Source organism: Pieris brassicae, chromosome 5 (genome assembly GCF_905147105.1).
Source record: "Pieris brassicae chromosome 5, ilPieBrab1.1, whole genome shotgun sequence".
NCBI lineage: Eukaryota > Metazoa > Arthropoda > Insecta > Lepidoptera > Pieridae > Pieris > Pieris brassicae.
The window spans coordinates 4,837,690-4,858,079 of NC_059669.1; the positions used below are offsets into that span (position 1 = coordinate 4,837,690).

Consider the following 20,390-nt stretch of genomic DNA (forward strand, 5'->3'; position numbering starts at 1 on the left):
CTACCTGAGTGAATGAGAGTTTGGAAAGTCATTCTTGTGAAAAAACAAACTATAAACAAAAGATGATAACTTTTATCGATCAATCCAAAAATATAACCCAACCTATGCTGAAGAAAATAGACAAAAATAAAACATAATTCAATTTGCTACAATATAATTTGAATACTTTGATAAATAGACAACAAAGATTATATTTTTCCAGTACCAATAATTACCAAAGCTTAGTATTTCAATGGTATACAATAACAAGCAAAATATAACAGCCATATTTTTATCACAATTGATGCAACATTCGTACAAGTATCATCATTCTTATAATATTCAAATTAACTTTTTCAAGCAAATAGATATAAGAAAAACAGTGTTATGCATAAATATATTTTAAAATCACAAAGGTGCAAGTTAAATTAATAGTGAATAATTTACAGATAAAATAGTTATTCAATGAGATTGATTTCATCAATAGGAGTCTAATATAAAAATATAGCATCAATTAAAAATAATATCCTAATGTTAAAAAAAATATAACAAAACCCGATGAATAAAATAAAATTCCTGCTCTGGTCACAAAATGTAGTCATGCACATGAAGATTGCAAATAATTTAATAATATAAGTATGAATAAGTTTGTTTATGTTTTAAACATAGAACTAAATACAGTTACTATTGCTTAAAGATAGTTTTCATTGGAATAAATTAATTCCAATAATAGAATTTAGTAGTGTCGAAATACGAGGATTTTTATTTTACTGTCCGGGCATTATAATATTTTTTTTAAATTTTAGGCTACAGGGTTTACTTTCAAAAAACATCTAAAAGTAAACATTCACAGCACCACAGGCTTGTAACTAATACAACTAAATTCGTTCTTAATACTACAACCAATATTTGTGACATCGTCGAATGATAATTAATAATAATGTAAATCACATACAAAAACACAAAATCATAGTCAAAAATCTTCTAATAACAAAACGGCGACTCAATCTGAATGTAGCAATGCGTTCCAAGAACCTTACCCTTACGAGACAACTTATCCATACTAATGCAGCTTAGTTCACACCGGTACAGAAATGTCTACTATCATCGCCCCTTTATAACCCTTATTATAAGACGCGATTTAAAGTAGGCAGTAGGTTACAATGTTATTTTCATACAAATATAATGGTAACCATGGCAACATACCGTGTTAACTTTATTCCTCGTTTTACTAAACCGACAATTAAACTTAAATCTATTATGGAATATTATTCACTATAAATAGAGAGCACTAAGAATAGAGTTGGGGTCGATTGAGGAATTTCATTTTTAAAAAATTATCTTGAGAACATTACATTCACTGCGATATCTCCCTTTTGACAATGGACTGATATTTGCTGAAGTGTACATGTAAAATTATTATATCATGTTTTTTTAATTAGAAGGAAATACGCATCGCAGTATTTACCAAACTCTACTAAGGATTTTAACACAAAATAAATACTACACAAAAAATCATCATAATGTAAGTACCTAATGGAGTGTCTAAATGCTCGTTCACCCGTCTTTAACACCGCAAACTTGTACAACAACTATAAAACTATAACATTCTAAAATCAAGAAATATTCTACTGAAATACATTTTTTTAAATTAAGTGTTTTTTGCGTACAATAGTTGTTGAGCATTATACGATTTAAATGTTAATATGAAAATAAGATATTTGAAGCAAATATTAATTACCTTAACCTACATTGTGAAAACCATTATTCTTTTTAATTTTTTTTATATGGTTTGGTCATAAGCTGTAATTGGAATTACCAACTTAACGAATTTAATAGTAGTTGAAAAATTCAAACTTTGTTTCAATATTATGTTCGCAATACCGAATTATAAAGGCCTCAAGAAACAATTTACGAAACTACAATGTCAATCTTTGAAGAAGTTATGTTCGTAGTTGGTAAACCAAGTTACATAGCGATTAAAATCTATGCAAATGTATAGAGCAATGGTGAATTTGTGAAATGATGAGCCTTATTAATATGTGATATAAGTCTGCCATCTAGTAAATGTCGTCCGTAAACAATAGCGGAGTGTTCATCGGCTGCGAGTCCAGTGGAGACTAACCATCGAACTAGATAGGACCCGCGAAATACTCCATGGTAGGTGCGCATGCGCCACCTTATAACAAGCGCATAGAATTTAAGAAAAATGTGAAAGTAGCTTTACCGTGAGTTCCACAAAATTTTATATCGATTAAAATGGTAAATTCGTATTTTAAATCTTGGAGACAATACAAATTCCTTTAAACTAATAAATTGGGCAAAACGTTTTTATTCAATAATGGCAAGTATTATTAGTCAAGAGTAAGAATTATATAGTAAATTTAATAAACGAATTAATACTAAAAATAATAGGCGAAAAAACACGTTGATATAATTTGTGTTAACGAAAAAAATTCTAGAATCAGTTAAGTAGTCATAGAGATTTCTTTTAAAAACAAACTAACAAAAATATTAGTTAATATTAGATAATGATCGGCTCTGACAATTACAAATAAATACACTTATGCTCAGGTTTGCATACCCTTGGTATGGGGCTACTCTTTGTACGTGGTTAATATGGCACTCATTAAGTAAACCACATATTAATATTAGATCTATGGTATTGCATATAAACTAAGCACCGTAAAAATGCCCTTAAGTTTGTACTATAGATGCGCAACACGATGTAATATAAATAAATACATAGTTTACCGTGTATCCTTAGCGATGGCTTCCTTACAGCGTTCAAGGTGATGCGTAATAAACTGATCGCACACGTGTTTAGTTTCAAAACTTAATTCCTCTATTGACGGCAGTACCACAGTATCTGCTCCGTGCCTGAAAATAAAAAAAAAACCAATTATATTGTCATTACGAAATAAAGCAATTAGTTAATTTATGTACCGACTAGTTAATTTCAAAAGTTTAAAACTTATTTAAAATAAAATAAAAATTGCAAACACTTTTTACATTGTATTATATTATTGGATTAATATTATAGTTGGGATATTACAGGCTAATCGATTATGAGGAAATTGCATTGATCTGGTTAGCGCCTCCATAAGTTGGATGTCAATTTCACATGTGTATATACTTTCTTTAACATATTTTTATAAGTATCTGATTGTCCTCATCATGTTTGAAAAAATAAAATATAAAGGACTAATTTGTCAGTGTATTAAGTATATAGGCGACATTTAAAAGAACTTGACGTAGCAAACCTACATTATTTATCTATAATAATTAAAAGCCGAAAGATATGATTTTTTTCTCATGAATCATGAAAAACAACTGAACCGATTTAAAAAAATCTTTCTCCGTTAAAACATATTCGTAACTAACATTTCCATAAAATTTAAGTAATAAATGTTCATTTGTACGAAGCCGGACTAGTTGTTATTAGAATAAATTGTTATAATTGTTTACGCTGTTATATCACATTTAATCTTTAAAACGAATACGTAAACATATATCACGCGTAAATAAATTAGAAAACTCACCACATCTTCTTGAAGTAACGAACGGCTGGTATGAATATTTCTTCTGGGTCAAGGCCAAAGAGGGTAAACATAACCAGTGCTTGCCCATACACAGCTGCCGTGTCCAGGAACTGTATCTCTATGAACACTCCCGCCTCGTCTTTACGCAGTACTCGCCACGTTGTAAATGTTACCCCCTGTATATAGTGTTTATTACTTTTTCTCCAATTAAAAGGCGAAAAGTTGGCGCTGCCAATAACGCGCGATATCAACGCTAAACTGAGAAATAGTAAGTGATTAAACTATAGTAGTATATATAATATCTTGGCCTTGTGATCCTGAATAAAGCCTAATAATAATAATTTTTCCTAAAGGGAGCGTTCAAGTATAACGCAACGAATTTAGGGGGGGGGGGGGGCTTTCCTGTTGTAAAATGTTACAATGCCGGGCGGGGAATGAGTTACGCGTTATTGATAATATTATCTTCGACTTTCCAGTATTCCAGGAGATTCCACATTTAGTGATAAGTATACTCTTGTATGTAAAACCAATTTGGATTTTGACCGGAATCATAATTGATCTAAGTTATGAATTTACCCAATTTTTTTTATCTGCCCTCTTTTTGTCTTATTTAATATTTTTAATTTCTGCCTGCATTAAAAAAGATGTTATTCTCAATCTGGTATTCTTTAGATCTTGACCAATAGATCTTTCGTTATGCGAAATAAACACTTGTTCAACTGTCATAGACTATTCTTAGAAAAATTCTTATGTTATAATATACTCACAATAAACATAATAAGGTTATAAACGATGAGTAGAACAGTATGTTTCAATAACTGTCCACCTCTACCTCTTGACTGTTCCGGTGGCACAAGGCCTAATGCGCTGGCAGCCTGATCCAGGTCGTTCAAGTATTGACAGGTTTCTGAGGTAGTACAACGACCTTTTTGGGATGCCGGGCACGCGCATTCCTTGCTAAAATTTAATAAATTAATCTAAATAAAGGTCATAAAGAAGTTTCACTTCATACGTGTGTACACTAGTACAGGCACAATTTTTTTTACCTATTATTAGCGATATCTTCAATATCCTGTCCCTCATTTAGATTCCCACTCTCACAGTTAGGGTCATTATTGCAACATGTCAAATTTTTGTTTGGAGATGGAGTTGCCGTAATAGTACCGTAACAGCCTGAAAATATTAGCAAACTTCTATTTATTCCACAGTTAGATGTATTATTACTATGTTATGTTACATAACACACTATGCACATACATACAGTGCTCGCAGTACAAAACTACATGAAATAAAGGCTAAATAAAAATATAAGCAATAATTGAAAGAAAGCTATATTATTTACAAATGTCATATATACGATACGATTATTACGTTTTTAATTTAAAAGGAATGAATAAATGCCAGCCAGAAAATTATAGTAATTGTGTTATTTATGAAATAATATTTTAGTTACTTCGAATATATATTTTGATATTAGTAGACATTAAAAAAATAATTAATTTACCTTGTTCATCCATGCCTGTATAGGAAAAAATAGTGGTTAATAAATTATAGTTACTATACAGAGACCCAATTAAGATTACTGTGCTTATACAGTGGAATCTCTATAACTCGAACCGCGTTAAATCGAAATTCTCAGTAAGTCGAAGAACCCCTAAATACTTTGTAACTCGAACAAAATGTTATTTCCCGACGAAGTATTGATAATACATATTTATACTTTATAACTCGAATTTTCAAACGGAGACTGCGTAAGTCGTAGTTAGTAAAATATAATGACGTCTTACTTGGAATTCTTCGAAATAAAAGCAATAAAATCCTATATGAATTATCGGTTTCGGGGCTTCTAATGTATTGTTTTTGTTTTGTACACGTGCTTTGAATACTATTGCTAATTGCTACATTCATTGAATACATTAGAAACGGCGCCTCTGTACTTTCTTGTTAAAGTCGAAAACTGGTCAACTCGATTTTTTTGACATTCGAGTTATAGAGATTCCACTGTATATATTAAATTGTTGTATTAAAAGTTAGTAGCATAAAATTTAATAAAAAGATCCCATCCCATAAAATCAATAGTTCAAAGCGAATTAAAAAAATATTCAAAAAAATTGAACATATGATTTATGTTTATTAAAATTAAAAACGAACATAAATTAGAGTTCCAACCAAAAGTATCATACCGGTAAGTTGTTGCCATCACATAACATTAACACTCCCATTAAGTAACTGTACGTTAAGATTTGTATATGGCACCGTAAAATTGTATATACCGTCAGATTGTAATCTATCGAAGTGAAACCGTCAAATTGTGGAACGGAACGCACCTCACGCGCTGATTGGTTGTTTGTTGTACGGTCTTCTATAAAGTCGACCATTCAGGGAAAGCCTTCGGACAGTTGACAATTTTAAGATTGTAATTTGACGCTTTCACTTCGATAGATTACAATCTACCAAATACTAATACTTTAAATTGTAAGCAGAAATACAATCTAACGGTATTTACAAATTTTACGGTGAAATATACAACATATACGTTTCATATTAATTCCTTAATAAACTTAAAACGTATATGTTGTATACAAATCTAAATATTAATAATAAGCGTTTTAACCCTCAATGGCCATTGTCCTCATACTGCATTCGTTTGTTTGATATTTTGACAAGTTTTTTGTCCACGTGTCATCAATTTTTGGGTTTGATTTGGTTTTCTCAGTTTCTTTACGGTAGAAGTTTAGTGAAAATATATAAAGAATATTCTATTTGAGCATAATGCCCGCCTTCCACTGTGAATGGTACGGACCCATTACGGACTCCGCTACACTCGTTACGATGATTTTCATACATGCCGTCTCTGCTTTGGTGGAAGCACATGAATGAAAATTATCGTTACGAGTATAGCGGTCCGTAATGGGTCCGTTCTGTTCGCAGTGGAAGGCGCACATAAGTGATTCGAAGTGGTTAGCCTAACACTGCTTTCGTATGAATTTAATAAATCGTTGAAGCACATAATTATTATAAAAGATTTTACAAGAATTGCTTATTCTCCGATAAAATGTTATACTAAAAGAAAGTAAAATGTGCTCTCTTGGAACTCTTGATACATACTATTATTGGATATGGATTGCGTATTGGACATCGGTTCGGCGTTTTCCACCAAACTGGTTGATTCATCCGGCGGCGAGATGATAGGATAATGAGTTAGACTCGAGAACTGGGCGCTACGGCGTCGGAACCTCACGTACAAGATTAAACAGCCTGTTGACACTGGAACGACAATCAAAGTCAAAATATTATTTATGCAGGTAGCTTATGGAAGTCTAACGAACATACGCTTGACATTTACTGTCCATTTTTGAAATTATAATAACATAAATATAGCTACTCTTTTTTACCGACAATTATTGAAGTGAAACTTCTTTATCGACGTTGTAAAAAAAAAATTCGGTTACGCGCCAGCTTTTTTCGTCCCTACCACGGTTGATTCGAAGAGCTTCGAAGCCATTGATTAATAACAAAAATATATAATAACGATAACAATGATAGTAATAATTATATTACAATTATAATCTTAGTAGTAATAAGGTAAAATGAAATCATTTTATTATTTGTATTCATGTATGATAATAAAAGCCTTTTGTTAAACTTTATCTAATTTAACTTTATTTAACCAATTTCTGTAAAGTTGCATATCATTATCATTTTTCACATGTTACGTGTGTACACTCACACATTTTTTCTGTTTTACAACTTATAGATGCCTTATGAAATGAGGAACAATACGTAATAAAAATATATGTGTTACCAAAAATAAAAATAATAATACAGGCTTGCCTGGAATAAATCGCTTAGTAGCGATAAGGCCTCCCGTTTCATCACTATTTTCTTTCTTTTTTTTAAGTTTATTATTATTTAATTCTTGTGCAATAAGTGTAAATGAATAAATATAATAAGACTATAGAAGTTCTGTGGTCACAGGTCACCAGCCTCTATCAAGGATAGAAAATATATATTACTATTATATAGAAGACGATATACAGTCGTCGTCAACTAATTAGGGACATGCAAGATAGTGAAGAACAATAACCGGTTATGTATATACAAATATAAAACCCTATTGATTTCTCAGTAACTATTATTTGCATAATTTGGTCCGATTTTTATGCTTTAAATGGCTGTAAATAAAAGAATAAATAAATAGAAAAAGTATTTAATATCAAAGGTTGAATATGTATTCAATTTTAAGGTATAATTCTGTAGCTGGACATTTAATTAAGGACAGTAAACTATAATGAAAAATAGAGTTAAACAAAACTAATAATCTGCAGTATTATAATATCTTTAACATTCATTTTTTTACGTGTAAAATCAGTACCCAGTAGCAAAACCTTTGTTAGTAATTACCGCTTGACACCGATGTGGCATAGACATTCTTAGTTTCTGGCAAGTTTCGACAGGAATGTTTGCCCATGCCTCACAAAAAGCTTCATTAAGTTCATCTAAAGTTGTGGTACGATAAGTGGCTACTTTTTTCTTGATTTCGTGCCAAAGGTGCTCGATTGGGTTAAGGTGCGGGCTATTTGCTGGCCAATCTAGCACCGATACTGACTGACTGGTAAGAAACGACTTGACTGAACGGGCGGTATGTTTCGGGTCGTTATCATGCTGAAACGTTCATATAATAGGGAGATGCTCCTCAGCATAGGGAAGCATCGTTTCCTCCAATATTGCCTTGTATTGATGTTGGTCTAAGTTACCCTGAACTTTCCTCACAGGTCCCACTCCACGTCCAGAAAATGAACCCCACATTTTAATGTTTCCACCGCCATGTTTCACCTGCTTTTTTGTGAATCTTGGATACATTTCCGCTTTTACTCGACGCCGTACGTATTGCCTTCCATCTGAAGAAATCAAATTAACATAGGTCTCGTCAGAGAATAATACATGTTGCCATTGGGCGTAGGTCCAATGTCCATATTTACGTGCAAACGCCTAACGAGCATTTCTATGTTCTTTCTTCAACAACGGTACTTTGCGAGCCACTCTTCCGGACAACCCTGCTTCTACCAGACGTCGTCGAACGGCCCTCGCTGAGACACCAGCTCTTTCGTCTGTCCCAAACACTTCGTGTTAAATTAAAATAGAGCCTAGAAACGGATCTTTCTTAGCTAACCTGGTTATCATTCTATCTTCTTGCGGAGTTGTTTTTCTCGATCTTTTTGTTCTGGGCACATTTAAATCTGTGTTATTGCCTCTGAAATGTTGCACTGCATTGTATACCATAGTTTTTGAACAATTTAAATGTTCTGCTATCCTTCGGTATGGCCAACCATGCTCGACATCAAACTTCATGATAATTTTTCGTAGTGTTGGATCGCAACTTTTATTTTTACCCATTTACTTAAAAATATTTTTCAAAATTTAAAATAAAATATCGGGATTGCCGCCAAAACTACCACGAAACAATAAGAGAAGAAGTAAAAAAGTATTGAGATTCAAATTTTGAAAATAGAACGCAATATCTCAGTGTCCCTAATTAAATGGCCAGCCAGCATTATTTGAACAAATAGCACTACGATAATCTATCAGCTATACTGTAAAGAGGTTTAATATTTAAGAAGTTGTTATTGTTTGTATAATCGGGCGCATAAGTAACTAATTATACTTACGTGTAAGAGATATGGAATATGGTTTAGACTCGTTGGAAAATAAAAAATAAATTCACAATTCGCTTTAACCAAAGAGTGTCCCTAATTAGTTGACCACGACTGTATGTATCTTATCTTAAATTATCGTGATTTATGTGTCTTTTTACTTTCTATTTTTAATGTATCGTCTTTTTAGTTTAGTTTTTTTTTATTCCGGTTTAATTTTATCTTAAGAAATGTGTATAACATGTATTTTTGCACTACTTGCCTATCGTATGTAATTTAATTCATTTTTATTTTTTCTTTACTCACAGTGGTTGCCTGGAAGAGATCGCTCGTAAGCGATAAGGCCGCCGGTTGCCCTCCTTTTGATTTAATTATGTTCAATTATTTTTTTATATAGTAATGTAACGAAGTGTAAATAAATATAAGCAACAAACAAAATATAACTAAAGCATAGTAGTATTAAGTGATCCATTTAAAATAAAGTAGTGTAAAATGTCAAAGCACACAGTTGGAAGAAATGAGTTTTGCTGGTTAATATTAGAGAAAGAAATTATACAGAGCAATATTGATAATCGCATTTCGACCACAACGTATTTATATTCTGCATAAACCGAAATGTCATTGACGAAGCACGGATTTTTGATATGTTTTCTTTTCTTTAACATTTCTAACCAAAAAGAGTGTATTGTCATACTCAATAAGATAAATAAAGACCGCCTACGTGTTAGGCCCTCAAAGACAAGGCTTAGCAAGAATCATCACATGATTTGATAACAAAACTCACCCGTAATACAAAAGAAGAGGACGCTAAGCCGAATAACGTCACACGCATCAGCGTTGATGCTTGTTCCAGTCTGCTTGGTGATCAGCAGAGCTGCTACCATGACTGCGGGAGCGCCCCACGCCACGAACGCCAGCACGGGCCAAAGGGTGACCACGAAACATGGGCCACGGCTCTAAAGAGGAAATAAAAGATATATACTAGAGAAAACGTCTACAGTAATGCGTAGATATTAAGGGTTTTAAGCGTCATAGAGTAAAATCACAATAATATATCCAGACATTGACACAAAAGTAGTGATTTTTTATAATACAGTATACGCTAGTCACGTGACACAACGGTCACAGATTAGTCGACTCGACGATGACGTACCGTACCAGTCAATAGTGGGTTCTTGCGTGCCTAATCCTAATACTGTCATAGAGTTTAGTTTCATTGGAGAATGTTTTTCATCGAAATATAATATTTAAGAATTAAACACGTAAAACACTTGATATTCATTAACGTACCCAGTACTACATAGGGTAGCCGCTTTTTGAAATTATGTCAAATTTAATTTTTTAAGCCGATTAAATATTACAATTTTTTCCATTCTTGTATAGTCCAATTAACATATTTTTTAGCGAATAATAATGGCTTCTCTCGGTGTTGCTTGTTCATCAGGCGAAAAAACTTTATTTTTAATCTGTTTGGAGTATTTACTTTGGTATTTTAGTAACACGAACGATTAGCGTATCTCCTCTATCGAAGAGGTTTTTCTTGGCCGAGCATTTTCAACAGTGACATGTGTTTTATACTGATCAATTAAAAACTCATGTAACTTGCATTAAAAACTTTCTTAACAGAGCAATTCTATAATTTCTATAGTTTCTGCAGCTATTCTTACTAGAACACGAATGTGTTTCAACAGAGTCACACGAGTTGAAATTTAAACACCTTGTTCATAGTATCGAGAGATATAAATAGAAAGTCAATACAAAACTTATAAATGACGTCATTTCTGGCGGGACCACAGATCAGCAAAAAATATAAAAAAACTTCTTGGTGATGTAAACTCTATGGAATTGACCTGTGACGATAATGTCGTAAAGAGTAATTTTAAAATTGTGTCCTTTGAGGAGCGCTGTTGTTTTTTAATATCAATATAAAGTACGAAACTTAAGAAAAATATAAATAAAACTAAAAAAATGAACTACCGTCTTTTGTTTTATACTAAATAAATTATAGTGCACTCTTCACATACCTCCAACATAAACAGTCCCACCGAGAGCATAGATGTCCAAAGGAGGCAGGAATAAATACTGAACACCTGCAACGATTGCTGAATGATCGTACTCCAGGTGGGTGTAAACGTTTTCTCTGCCCCGCCCCATATTACACTTATAGCCAATAATATCTGTAAAAAAATATGGGTTTTTTTAGTTAATCTACATAATAGTTGCTGTGTACGCTAAGTATACATATAGAATGGATTTTTATGCCACCTGTACAGAAAATATTCTAAACAATAGAAATAAATAGTGGTTGCCTGCAAGAGATCGCTCGCAAGTGATAAGGCATCCAGTTGCCCTCCTTTTGATTTAATTATGTTCAATTTTTTTTTAATATTGTGACGAAGTGTTAATAAATAAAATAAATACATAGTATTATTCCGAAACATACCTTAAATTACAAGAACGAAAATGCATTCAAACGTTTTTTGAAAATGCTCTTTCGACACCCGCAAACTAACCGGTAGTATCCAAAAATACTACTTAACGAACATGATAAAATAAATAATAAAACCACGAAATCTATATCAGACTAACGAATCAGACGAATTTAGGTTCGCTTAACTCACTTGGTAGTTAGATTTACGAGTACAAGATCAAAATGTAAACTTTTTCTTAAGCTAAAGTGTTATGTTCGGTCTAAAAGTTTCGACACACATTTCACATACCTAACGTCCAAACGTTTCAGTAGCCAATCGAACAATAGTTATGTATCTGTAAATATGTGACGTATGCGTCATGGTAGAACTGCTACAAAAAAATTATAATAATCCAGTAGTACTATGGGACTATGCCTCAGAATATATCTGTTTCTTTAATAATGTTTATATATAATAATTTGTGTTTAAGACAAGCTAATTGTCTCAAGATGCCTACACCGTATGAGCAAGTCTTCAAAGAAAAGAAATCCTCTTTTTATTCTATTCTTACTTTGAATAGTAATGGCATCATTAAGTATTACCATATAGTAAAGTTTATCTTAACTGGCACAAAAAAATAAGTATCATTCGTAGATGACAAATATATAATTATCATTACTAAGTTGTATTTGGTTAACATAATTTAAGCACTATCCAACGGCGTTTATATGCAATACTGTATTTTGATTACCTGTGAAACATTCAAGCAAAGTGTCAGTCTATGAGGCATCCTTTTGTATTTCCGTGTTACAGAAAAGACAATAAAGACCCAAACAGCAGCTATCAACGCTACTATGGATATACCAAAACGGAAAGCTATTATTTTATCTGCATAATCATTGTTCATCGTTATCACTTCAGCAGACAGGAATGTCATTGGGGCGGATAAAAACGTACATATCACCATAGATGACGCTACCTGAAATTGATTTATTGTAATATAAATAATATTTATGTTCTAATGGCCATCCGGCGCTTGAGACAAAATTACTTTTTAACAGGCGTGACGCATTAGTGACGCCAAACTTTTTTATTAGAATATGGTAATACACAGAGGCAAAGCGTGAGCAAATGTCATTCCCATATAAATTTGTTTAACGGACGCGGCTGGATGGATACATATATTTTATAATTTACAAAATAAATTTTTAAAGGCAAGGTGCCTTTATAGCGTACCCGCAATTAGCAAATAAATAACACTTAATTAGCATGTTATCAATGATTTAATATAGTAAAACAGGATGTTGCTTAAATGTCTTGTAACATAAGCTCAAAGCTATTAGTAGTTCATTAGCATATTATGAGAATTTATTTAATTAATTTTGTCCACGCAGTAACTACACCAAAAAAATATGAAAATAGCATGGTATTTCAATATTACTTTTTGTGATAAACAACTGACTGCTACGTTTATAAATAAAATATATTATCTGTTCAAAAAACGTTGACAAACTAAATCTAAACTGCATGCTTAAAATAAAAAATAAAGAACTTTTTGACACTTTTTGCATGTTTTTTATAGAGACTTAAATAACATATACACTGAAGGTCACATGAATGAGACTGACTAGTAGAAGGGTTTACTAACTAGTTTGTCAAAACGACCCAGTGTGTGACAAACTCAGATTAAAGTATCCAAGGAAATTTTAAAATAAATGTTTTTAAACTTCATTGCAATAAAAAACATGTTGTCAAAATTGTATATTTAGTATACAAATGAAATAGGTAATATGGATAGGTGTATTATACAAATTGTGTTCCATATTAAAACGGAATATAAATAAGTCTGCACTTGATCATGTGACATTTCCATTGTATTTGTAGCAAGACCTGTGGAATCTAGTTCTATGCCTGGCTCTATATCACCTTAATTGTTTACTAAATAAATATTAATAGAGTAATGGAAACCTCTTTGGGGTTGAAAAAAATAATGTTATAGTAGTGTGTGTAAAATCATCATTGCATTAAAGCATTATCCGGGATTTTCATTAAAAACTCACCTACTTATAATTGACTGATAAATCATATGCATTTCTTACCAAATCAATTTCCAGTTGATACAAGTTAGAGAAGACAAAGACAGCTGGTGCAGTTGGTATTGTTCCATACAAAAATGCATAAGTTGAGAGAGACTGTGTGTCTGTCACATTAACACCTGCATCTAATCCACTAACACATTCACGCATTACCACTGGAAGAACGATCCTGCAAATTAAAGATTAATCTTAATTGGAATGTAACAGGTATAAAGTCATTAACAATAATGTGCTTATGATCAAAAGACATATTTTATTAATTGTAACCAACACATTACATTATTTAAACCCGAGTTTACAGGTTGTAACAACTATGGTATTAAAACACCACCAGTACCCATAAAAAGCTGAAGGTCTGTCTATGTAGGATAAATTAAGACATTTCTAAATGTGACTGCAGAGTACTTTTTAGTACTAACTTCACAGGAATTAGTTGTTTTAGATTTTAATTAATGTAGAACTTACAATTTAACCATAATTAATACACAGGGCAACACCAGTGCAGGACCTCTTAACCGTGTGATTTGACCAACCATCCGAAGACCCAAGAGAAACAGAGCTGACGCTGAGAAGGATTGCCCAAATACCTTAAAAATTTAATATGTAAACACATTTCAATGAAAAAAAGTGTCAGACTCATAAATTTTGAAAACAAAGTCTGTATAGTTATACAAGTTAAAATTCGAAGTGGAAATGTTAGTGTGAATCAACTATGATTATTTTATCTTATGGCTTAAATGCTGCCACAGAGAATACAATTTAGTTTTTATACTAGAAACCTGGACAAATATATGAAATATATTATACTCACATCCAATAAACCTTCAATATAGATGGAAAGTTTATGTTTAAATACTATGTTTCCAATTATACCCAGAATAGTCATTACCAACAATGGATTTAATATAACACCTCGAAATATTTGGTAAAGCATTTTCCATTTACTTATATTTTTTCTCTGACTGGAGTCTGATGCTGACACCTCTATTTCTTTTTGTTTATTTATTTCCATTAACACAAAAGCTATAGGATTTAATATAGCCAGCGAAATTGGAGCCATCAAATACAAATAAAGAGCATATTCTGGATGTGTTTTCTCATAAATTGCATTTACTGAAATTAAATCATCATATGTATATAGAAATTTAATGTTAATAAAAAAGAACAAGCCAGTTTATAATATGAATTATGTGTCAGTTATTATTGTACTTACTGATTGGATATCCCAAAGCAAAATCATTACTCTGTGTACAAAAAATTGCAAATATTCCAGCTTGTGCCAAATTCACTGGTTTAGATACTAGTATGCACACTATAATAACACCAAAGAATACAAGCCCCTTTGCTACCAAAATTGCTATGAGAAACTGCCAATTCACTGTACTAAAATCCAAACGAGCAAGGGATAAAAATATTAATGAAGGCAAAGCAAATGTGCCTACAAATGTAGCAATACCCTTTGACTCCAATTTTGATACAATATTCAGTCTTCCAGCGAGATATCTAAAGCAAAGTAGGAATTGATTAATTCAAACAAGACATGTATGCAGTAAATATATAATTCATTAAATGTATGCAATATACTTACCCACACACAATGATAGTGAAACACTGAAATAAAGCTGGATACAAATGATCTGTTACAGGATCCATTAACATTGCTGAAGTAGAATTATCCATTGTGCCGAAATTACGAGGTAAACACTGTAAGATGAAATATTAAAGAAATATCTAGGAATTCTCAAGTACCATGTATGAATTACTTCATTTAGATATTTTATTGTTTTAGCAAAACTGAATGCAAGTCATAGACTAGTCCCTTGGTAAAGATGATTTTAAAAAAATCAACTTATTTTCTTACATGTTCGGTTAAATGTATAATAAATTCAATTTTTTTATTTGTTCTTCTTAGCCATAGAATTAAAATTAATAATTGGATTTAAATTAATTCAATTTGACTCGGAGTTATTTGTATCATGCTATGACTTTTTGTAGACAGTAGACTATATAGATATAGTATATGCTGCCTACAGCTCACTAGTACTGACTTCTTGTGATGCCAACTCGTACAGAATGATCCCCCTAAGACTAACTTCAAATACCCTAAATAATCGTAATTTTTTTGCAAACACTTGGTTATACAGGTAATTTCAAATATGCATTAAAATACATTTAAGAAGTACAAAATTGTTGTTATTTCGATCTTGAAGAATTATAGCTTTTTGAAGTTTCAGTTATTACCACAGTTGAAGATTATATTTGGTTTACTTCATTGCTTAGGTTAGAGTCTTAATATAAATGGATAGCGTGCGTTTTATAAAAGACATTTATTTTTCGTGAAGTAAGTAGTAGTAATAGTAAAAATATTATTTATGGGTACTAAATAAATGTTGCTCCTAAAAAACCCCTGGGGGTCTAGACAAGATGGCTTAACAGTAGTGTATGTAGAAAGTCGAAAACTAGATTTCTATGACAATGACAGCTCGTGTCGACAGTCGGTTACCTAGGCCCAAAAGGCGTGAGTCGGTATACAATAAGCGACGCCATGACAGTGCTACGAAAAGACAGACATTAACGCTCACGCTTTTCGGTAGTCAACGGCCAATTAATGATTCGGTAGTTTAAAAAAAATTGCGTTTTTCCGCCATGTTTTTGAGTGATCTCAAAAGCAGCTGTTTGCATTTATTCAGTACAACTATGGGCATTTTTAATGGCTTCCATTTTTAAAAATCTTATTTTGGACGTTTTAATGAAAAAAAATTTTTGTTAAGAGTTTTAGTTTTCAATATTTGTAATTTTAATTTTATCTAGCTTTTTAAAAGGATCCTGTATAATTATTATGATTAAAGCAAAAAAACAGAAAAAATAATAACTAGAGTAAATATTTTTAAGTTAGGAGTGTTAGTCTTTTGTTAACATAGCTTTATGTAAATAATTATAAGTTTTTAATAATAATACATAGCTTCAATCCCTTTAAAATGAGTTTGATTTAGAGTGTTAGTTTTTCATTGAATCAATGCGAGGAGAACATAATAGACGCAGAACAATATGAAAATATCAAGAATTTCAGCAAATTAGTACATGTAATAATTTCTTACTTTAAGCTTTTAAGTTAGTTTTCTGAAATTCAAACATCATTGTTATATTGGATATCTTTCATTGATATTTATATTGCATGTAAGTTAAGTGAAATCATTACAATCATACATGATGTAATCTGTAAGTTAAAGCTACGTGTTTGTTGTAAACTTTTTACTATTGCTTATAATTATAAGTATAAGAATATATTTATAATTATAAAACAATTAACAGAATTATTGTACATTTGTATATTTCAGATGTGAACAGACACTAATGAACATAATTAGAAGTTCTAAATACATTAGAAGCTAATGATATAATATTAATTTAAATTTATCAAATCAAGTTGATTTAAGCTTCATGAACATATATAAAATCTAGTGAACAATACTAAGTAATGGTAAGACATCTTCTTTATTTTTTATTACTATGTTAATATAGAGAAGTTTATCATAATATTGTTAATGAATGAGTAATTTGAATCCAATTCCCGTAGGAATTTCTGACATTGTTTGGTAAAAATAAAAACTTTATTGACATTAAGCAGCAAAGTGGCAAATGAAGTATATTTTTAGGTTTAGAATAAAGTAAAGAGTTTCAATATTAAAGTTACCTATAAATATTTTATTTTCAGAAAAAAAGAAGATAATAAGACAACTACAAGTATTAACAGAAACTGCCAATGGAGAAGTTGTATTAAAGTCTTAGCTTTTAATTAATTTAAGTGTTATATTATGTACCTGAAAATGAGGGAAGACGTATTTTATTAAAAATGTTAAAATTAAAAGGAGTGGAGAAAGAAATATTGGTTGATTAAGTAACATTACCTCAAGAACAGTAACTCAAACTATGTTCTTCCACATTTAATCTTAATAAGTTTGGCAGTTTGAATGTGAATAAGATATTTATTATAAACAAACTGTATTTGTAGATTTTGGAAACAATTATATCTTTACAATAACTATTATTATTTTCAATGTTTGTGTTAAGAAAACAATCGCTATTTTGTTTAATGGCCCAGCATGTATCTTATCATAGTAGCTGGAGGGTTTTTTTTTCTGTTATGTATCTAATGCATGCCTGCATGCAACCTTACAAAGTACCTCAACATCACAACAGCTTTTATGAATTGAACATTTTTTTGTATAGAACAGCACACAAACAAGATATTGAGATTTATTGCTGCTCATTAAACTCTTACAATTATTAGTTGATTATATTTTTTCGGTTTTTAACTACATATATAAATATGAATACATCTACATTAATTATGTATTTAATGTAGTGTTTGTGTTCAGTTTTTATTGTATAATAAGTTGTTATATATGCTTATTTTTATGTTTATACTATGTAACATGATCTACGGAGGTGCCTTATTTTAGTAATAATAACTATGACTGAAACATTTTTAATTTACTATCTGTATGTTTAATATTCTTACTATTAGTAAGTACAGGTCATTCGTGTAATTATGCATTAGGTGTACAAAATTCGTTTAATTTACCACAATATTGCTACAGGTAAGAGAGTAATCTGAACCACTTCAATGGCTTTTTCTACCATACAAGACATAGGTAAATTAATGCAATTACCGAATTACATAGGCAATTATCGAAAATAAAACTATCAAATACAGAACATAGGTACAATTTTTATTAATTCCTTATTTAAACAGGTTTTGAATTCACAACAGCATCAAACTTAAATTTATATCTAAGATGTTAATTAAGGTTCATAATTTCATACCTAGAAACCTAGTCTATGTTTCTATTTTATAATCTTTATTTAACCCTTTTTCATTTCATTGAGTACTTGCTGTTTTACAATTCTCACTTTTAAAAGTTGAAATATCTTTTAAAAATCTACTTTTATAAATGACTACTTAGGTTTAACTGAAATTGGATTTATGGATAATTTAAACTATGTAGTTGTAAATCACTAGTAAAACTAGACTTATTCGATAATATTAACTCAAAATCTGCATTCAAATTGACAAACATAATTAAAGCTTTAATCAAATACTAATTTCAGTGTTCATACTAGTTTTTTTTTTTCACATTTCTTTTAAATTCTTTTGACTTCAGTATGAGTATAACTAATTATTGTGTATCGCGATAATGCAGGTTCAAAATATTGTATTTATATATGACTTGAAACAAACCATTGCAAATTAAATTCATATATTATGCCACTTTGCATCTTTCTATAAACTCCACATAAATTGAAAATTGTTCCAACCTTGCACGTATATATTGCCATATATATTGTTTTTACTTTTAGTATGTTTATATATGTGAGATTAGGAATACATTTAATCCAGAGACAATATGACGGAATAAGGTGCTACGAACAGCAGCTCGGAGCTACGCTGTCGACTTTGCGGTAGTGTAGTAACGTGTCTCTTGGCTGCGAACGAAGCGCTGTTGACAATACAATTACGCTAAAGCGGTAAAGTATGTCGAATACTAATATGGCTAGACCCCTAGGTGATTGGATGGTTGATTATTTTTTGTAGGCTTCGAATAATACATAAAAAAGGAAGAGAAGAATTTCTATCCTATACAAAAATTCCATAAGGTGTTTTTAATATAGGAAAATCATGTTAGTCAAGAAATTTGGCTAGATATTTTGGTATAATTACTCATAGATGACGTGTACATATTTATATATACCCTGGATACCCACAAAGAAATTAATTTGATATTCAGTGAGTCTAAAGATATGTAGTAATGTTCAAATTCATTTACTATGTACATCTTCATTACAAACATTCTATAACATGGACCGCTTGCTGCACAGTGAACAAAAAAATGAAAAATATATTTTTGTTATAATTTATCAATCAAAATCATTTATCCCTTTAAAAACACTTGGGATCATTAGGGATTAGTAGTTTCTTTTTTATATTATGGCAATAGTTTTAACGGATCATTAGAATCCTATACCCCGCTCCGTCCATTTTTGTAGACGTGCAATACTAAAATCAATACTTCGTCAAGATATGATTTCCTTTTCCGGTTTCAGTGATGAAACCTGGGCTGCCAGTTATAAGTTTTCATATTTTCCACAAATTTTAGCTGTTATTTGTATAAACTATAGAAATATTATTATTAAATGTTAAAAAACTCACTATCGGTTACACATTTATGATTTTGATTTAAAATTTTGGATCATCCAAATGTAAGGAACTTTTAAGCAGTAAAAACAATAGGCCTAATAAATATTGAAAGTGTTTTTTTTTATAAAAATAGAAGATTTTTAGAAGTTTTAGAATATTTTAGTGCTTTGTATATGCCTAATTGAAAATACCAAATATTATGCACGTTTTAAATGAAATAAAATTATAGATTTTAGTGTAAAACATTTTCCACTTGAAATCTGATAATTTTGGTTTGATCTAATAATAAATTTACACTACATGTTCCTTTCTAATTCAAACCAAATTAGGATTAGGACCTATCCAATCCTGAGTTTGAATTATGTGTTGACATATACCGCACGAAGGAATAGTATACTCTCTAAATATTATAATAATACTTTATTTTTACTTCAGCGGTCTTTAATATAAATCAATTCCGTTGATATTGGGTGTTCGAAAGGAGCTTACTTATTGCTAGCAACACTGCT

The 20,390-nt window shown here is 30.9% G+C and overlaps 1 protein-coding gene across 3 annotated transcripts; it reads right to left on the reverse strand.

Moving 5' to 3' along the window:
* Positions 1–118: 118 nt before the first annotated feature.
* Positions 119–15,728, reverse strand: LOC123709368 (integral membrane protein GPR155). Of its 3 annotated transcripts, XM_045660642.1 has the most exons (16): positions 15,544–15,728; positions 15,271–15,386; positions 14,896–15,185; positions 14,494–14,795; positions 14,148–14,269; positions 13,686–13,851; positions 12,338–12,565; positions 11,200–11,352; positions 9,960–10,131; positions 6,630–6,788; positions 5,026–5,040; positions 4,568–4,694; positions 4,289–4,478; positions 3,522–3,697; positions 2,734–2,859; positions 119–2,158 (listed from the first exon to the last, which is right to left on the reverse strand). In XM_045660642.1, the coding sequence occupies exons 2-16, from the start codon at positions 15,360–15,362 to the stop codon at positions 1,966–1,968; spliced, it is 2,511 nt and encodes an 836-aa protein (XP_045516598.1). In that variant the 5' UTR covers positions 15,363–15,386; positions 15,544–15,728; the 3' UTR covers positions 119–1,965. The 3 variants fall into 3 exon arrangements, with proteins under 3 accessions (XP_045516598.1, XP_045516600.1, XP_045516599.1); XM_045660644.1 differs by lacking the exon at positions 5,026–5,040; XM_045660643.1 differs by lacking the exon at positions 15,544–15,728 and having other exon boundaries at positions 15,271–15,536.
* Positions 15,729–20,390: the final 4,662 nt, after the last annotated feature.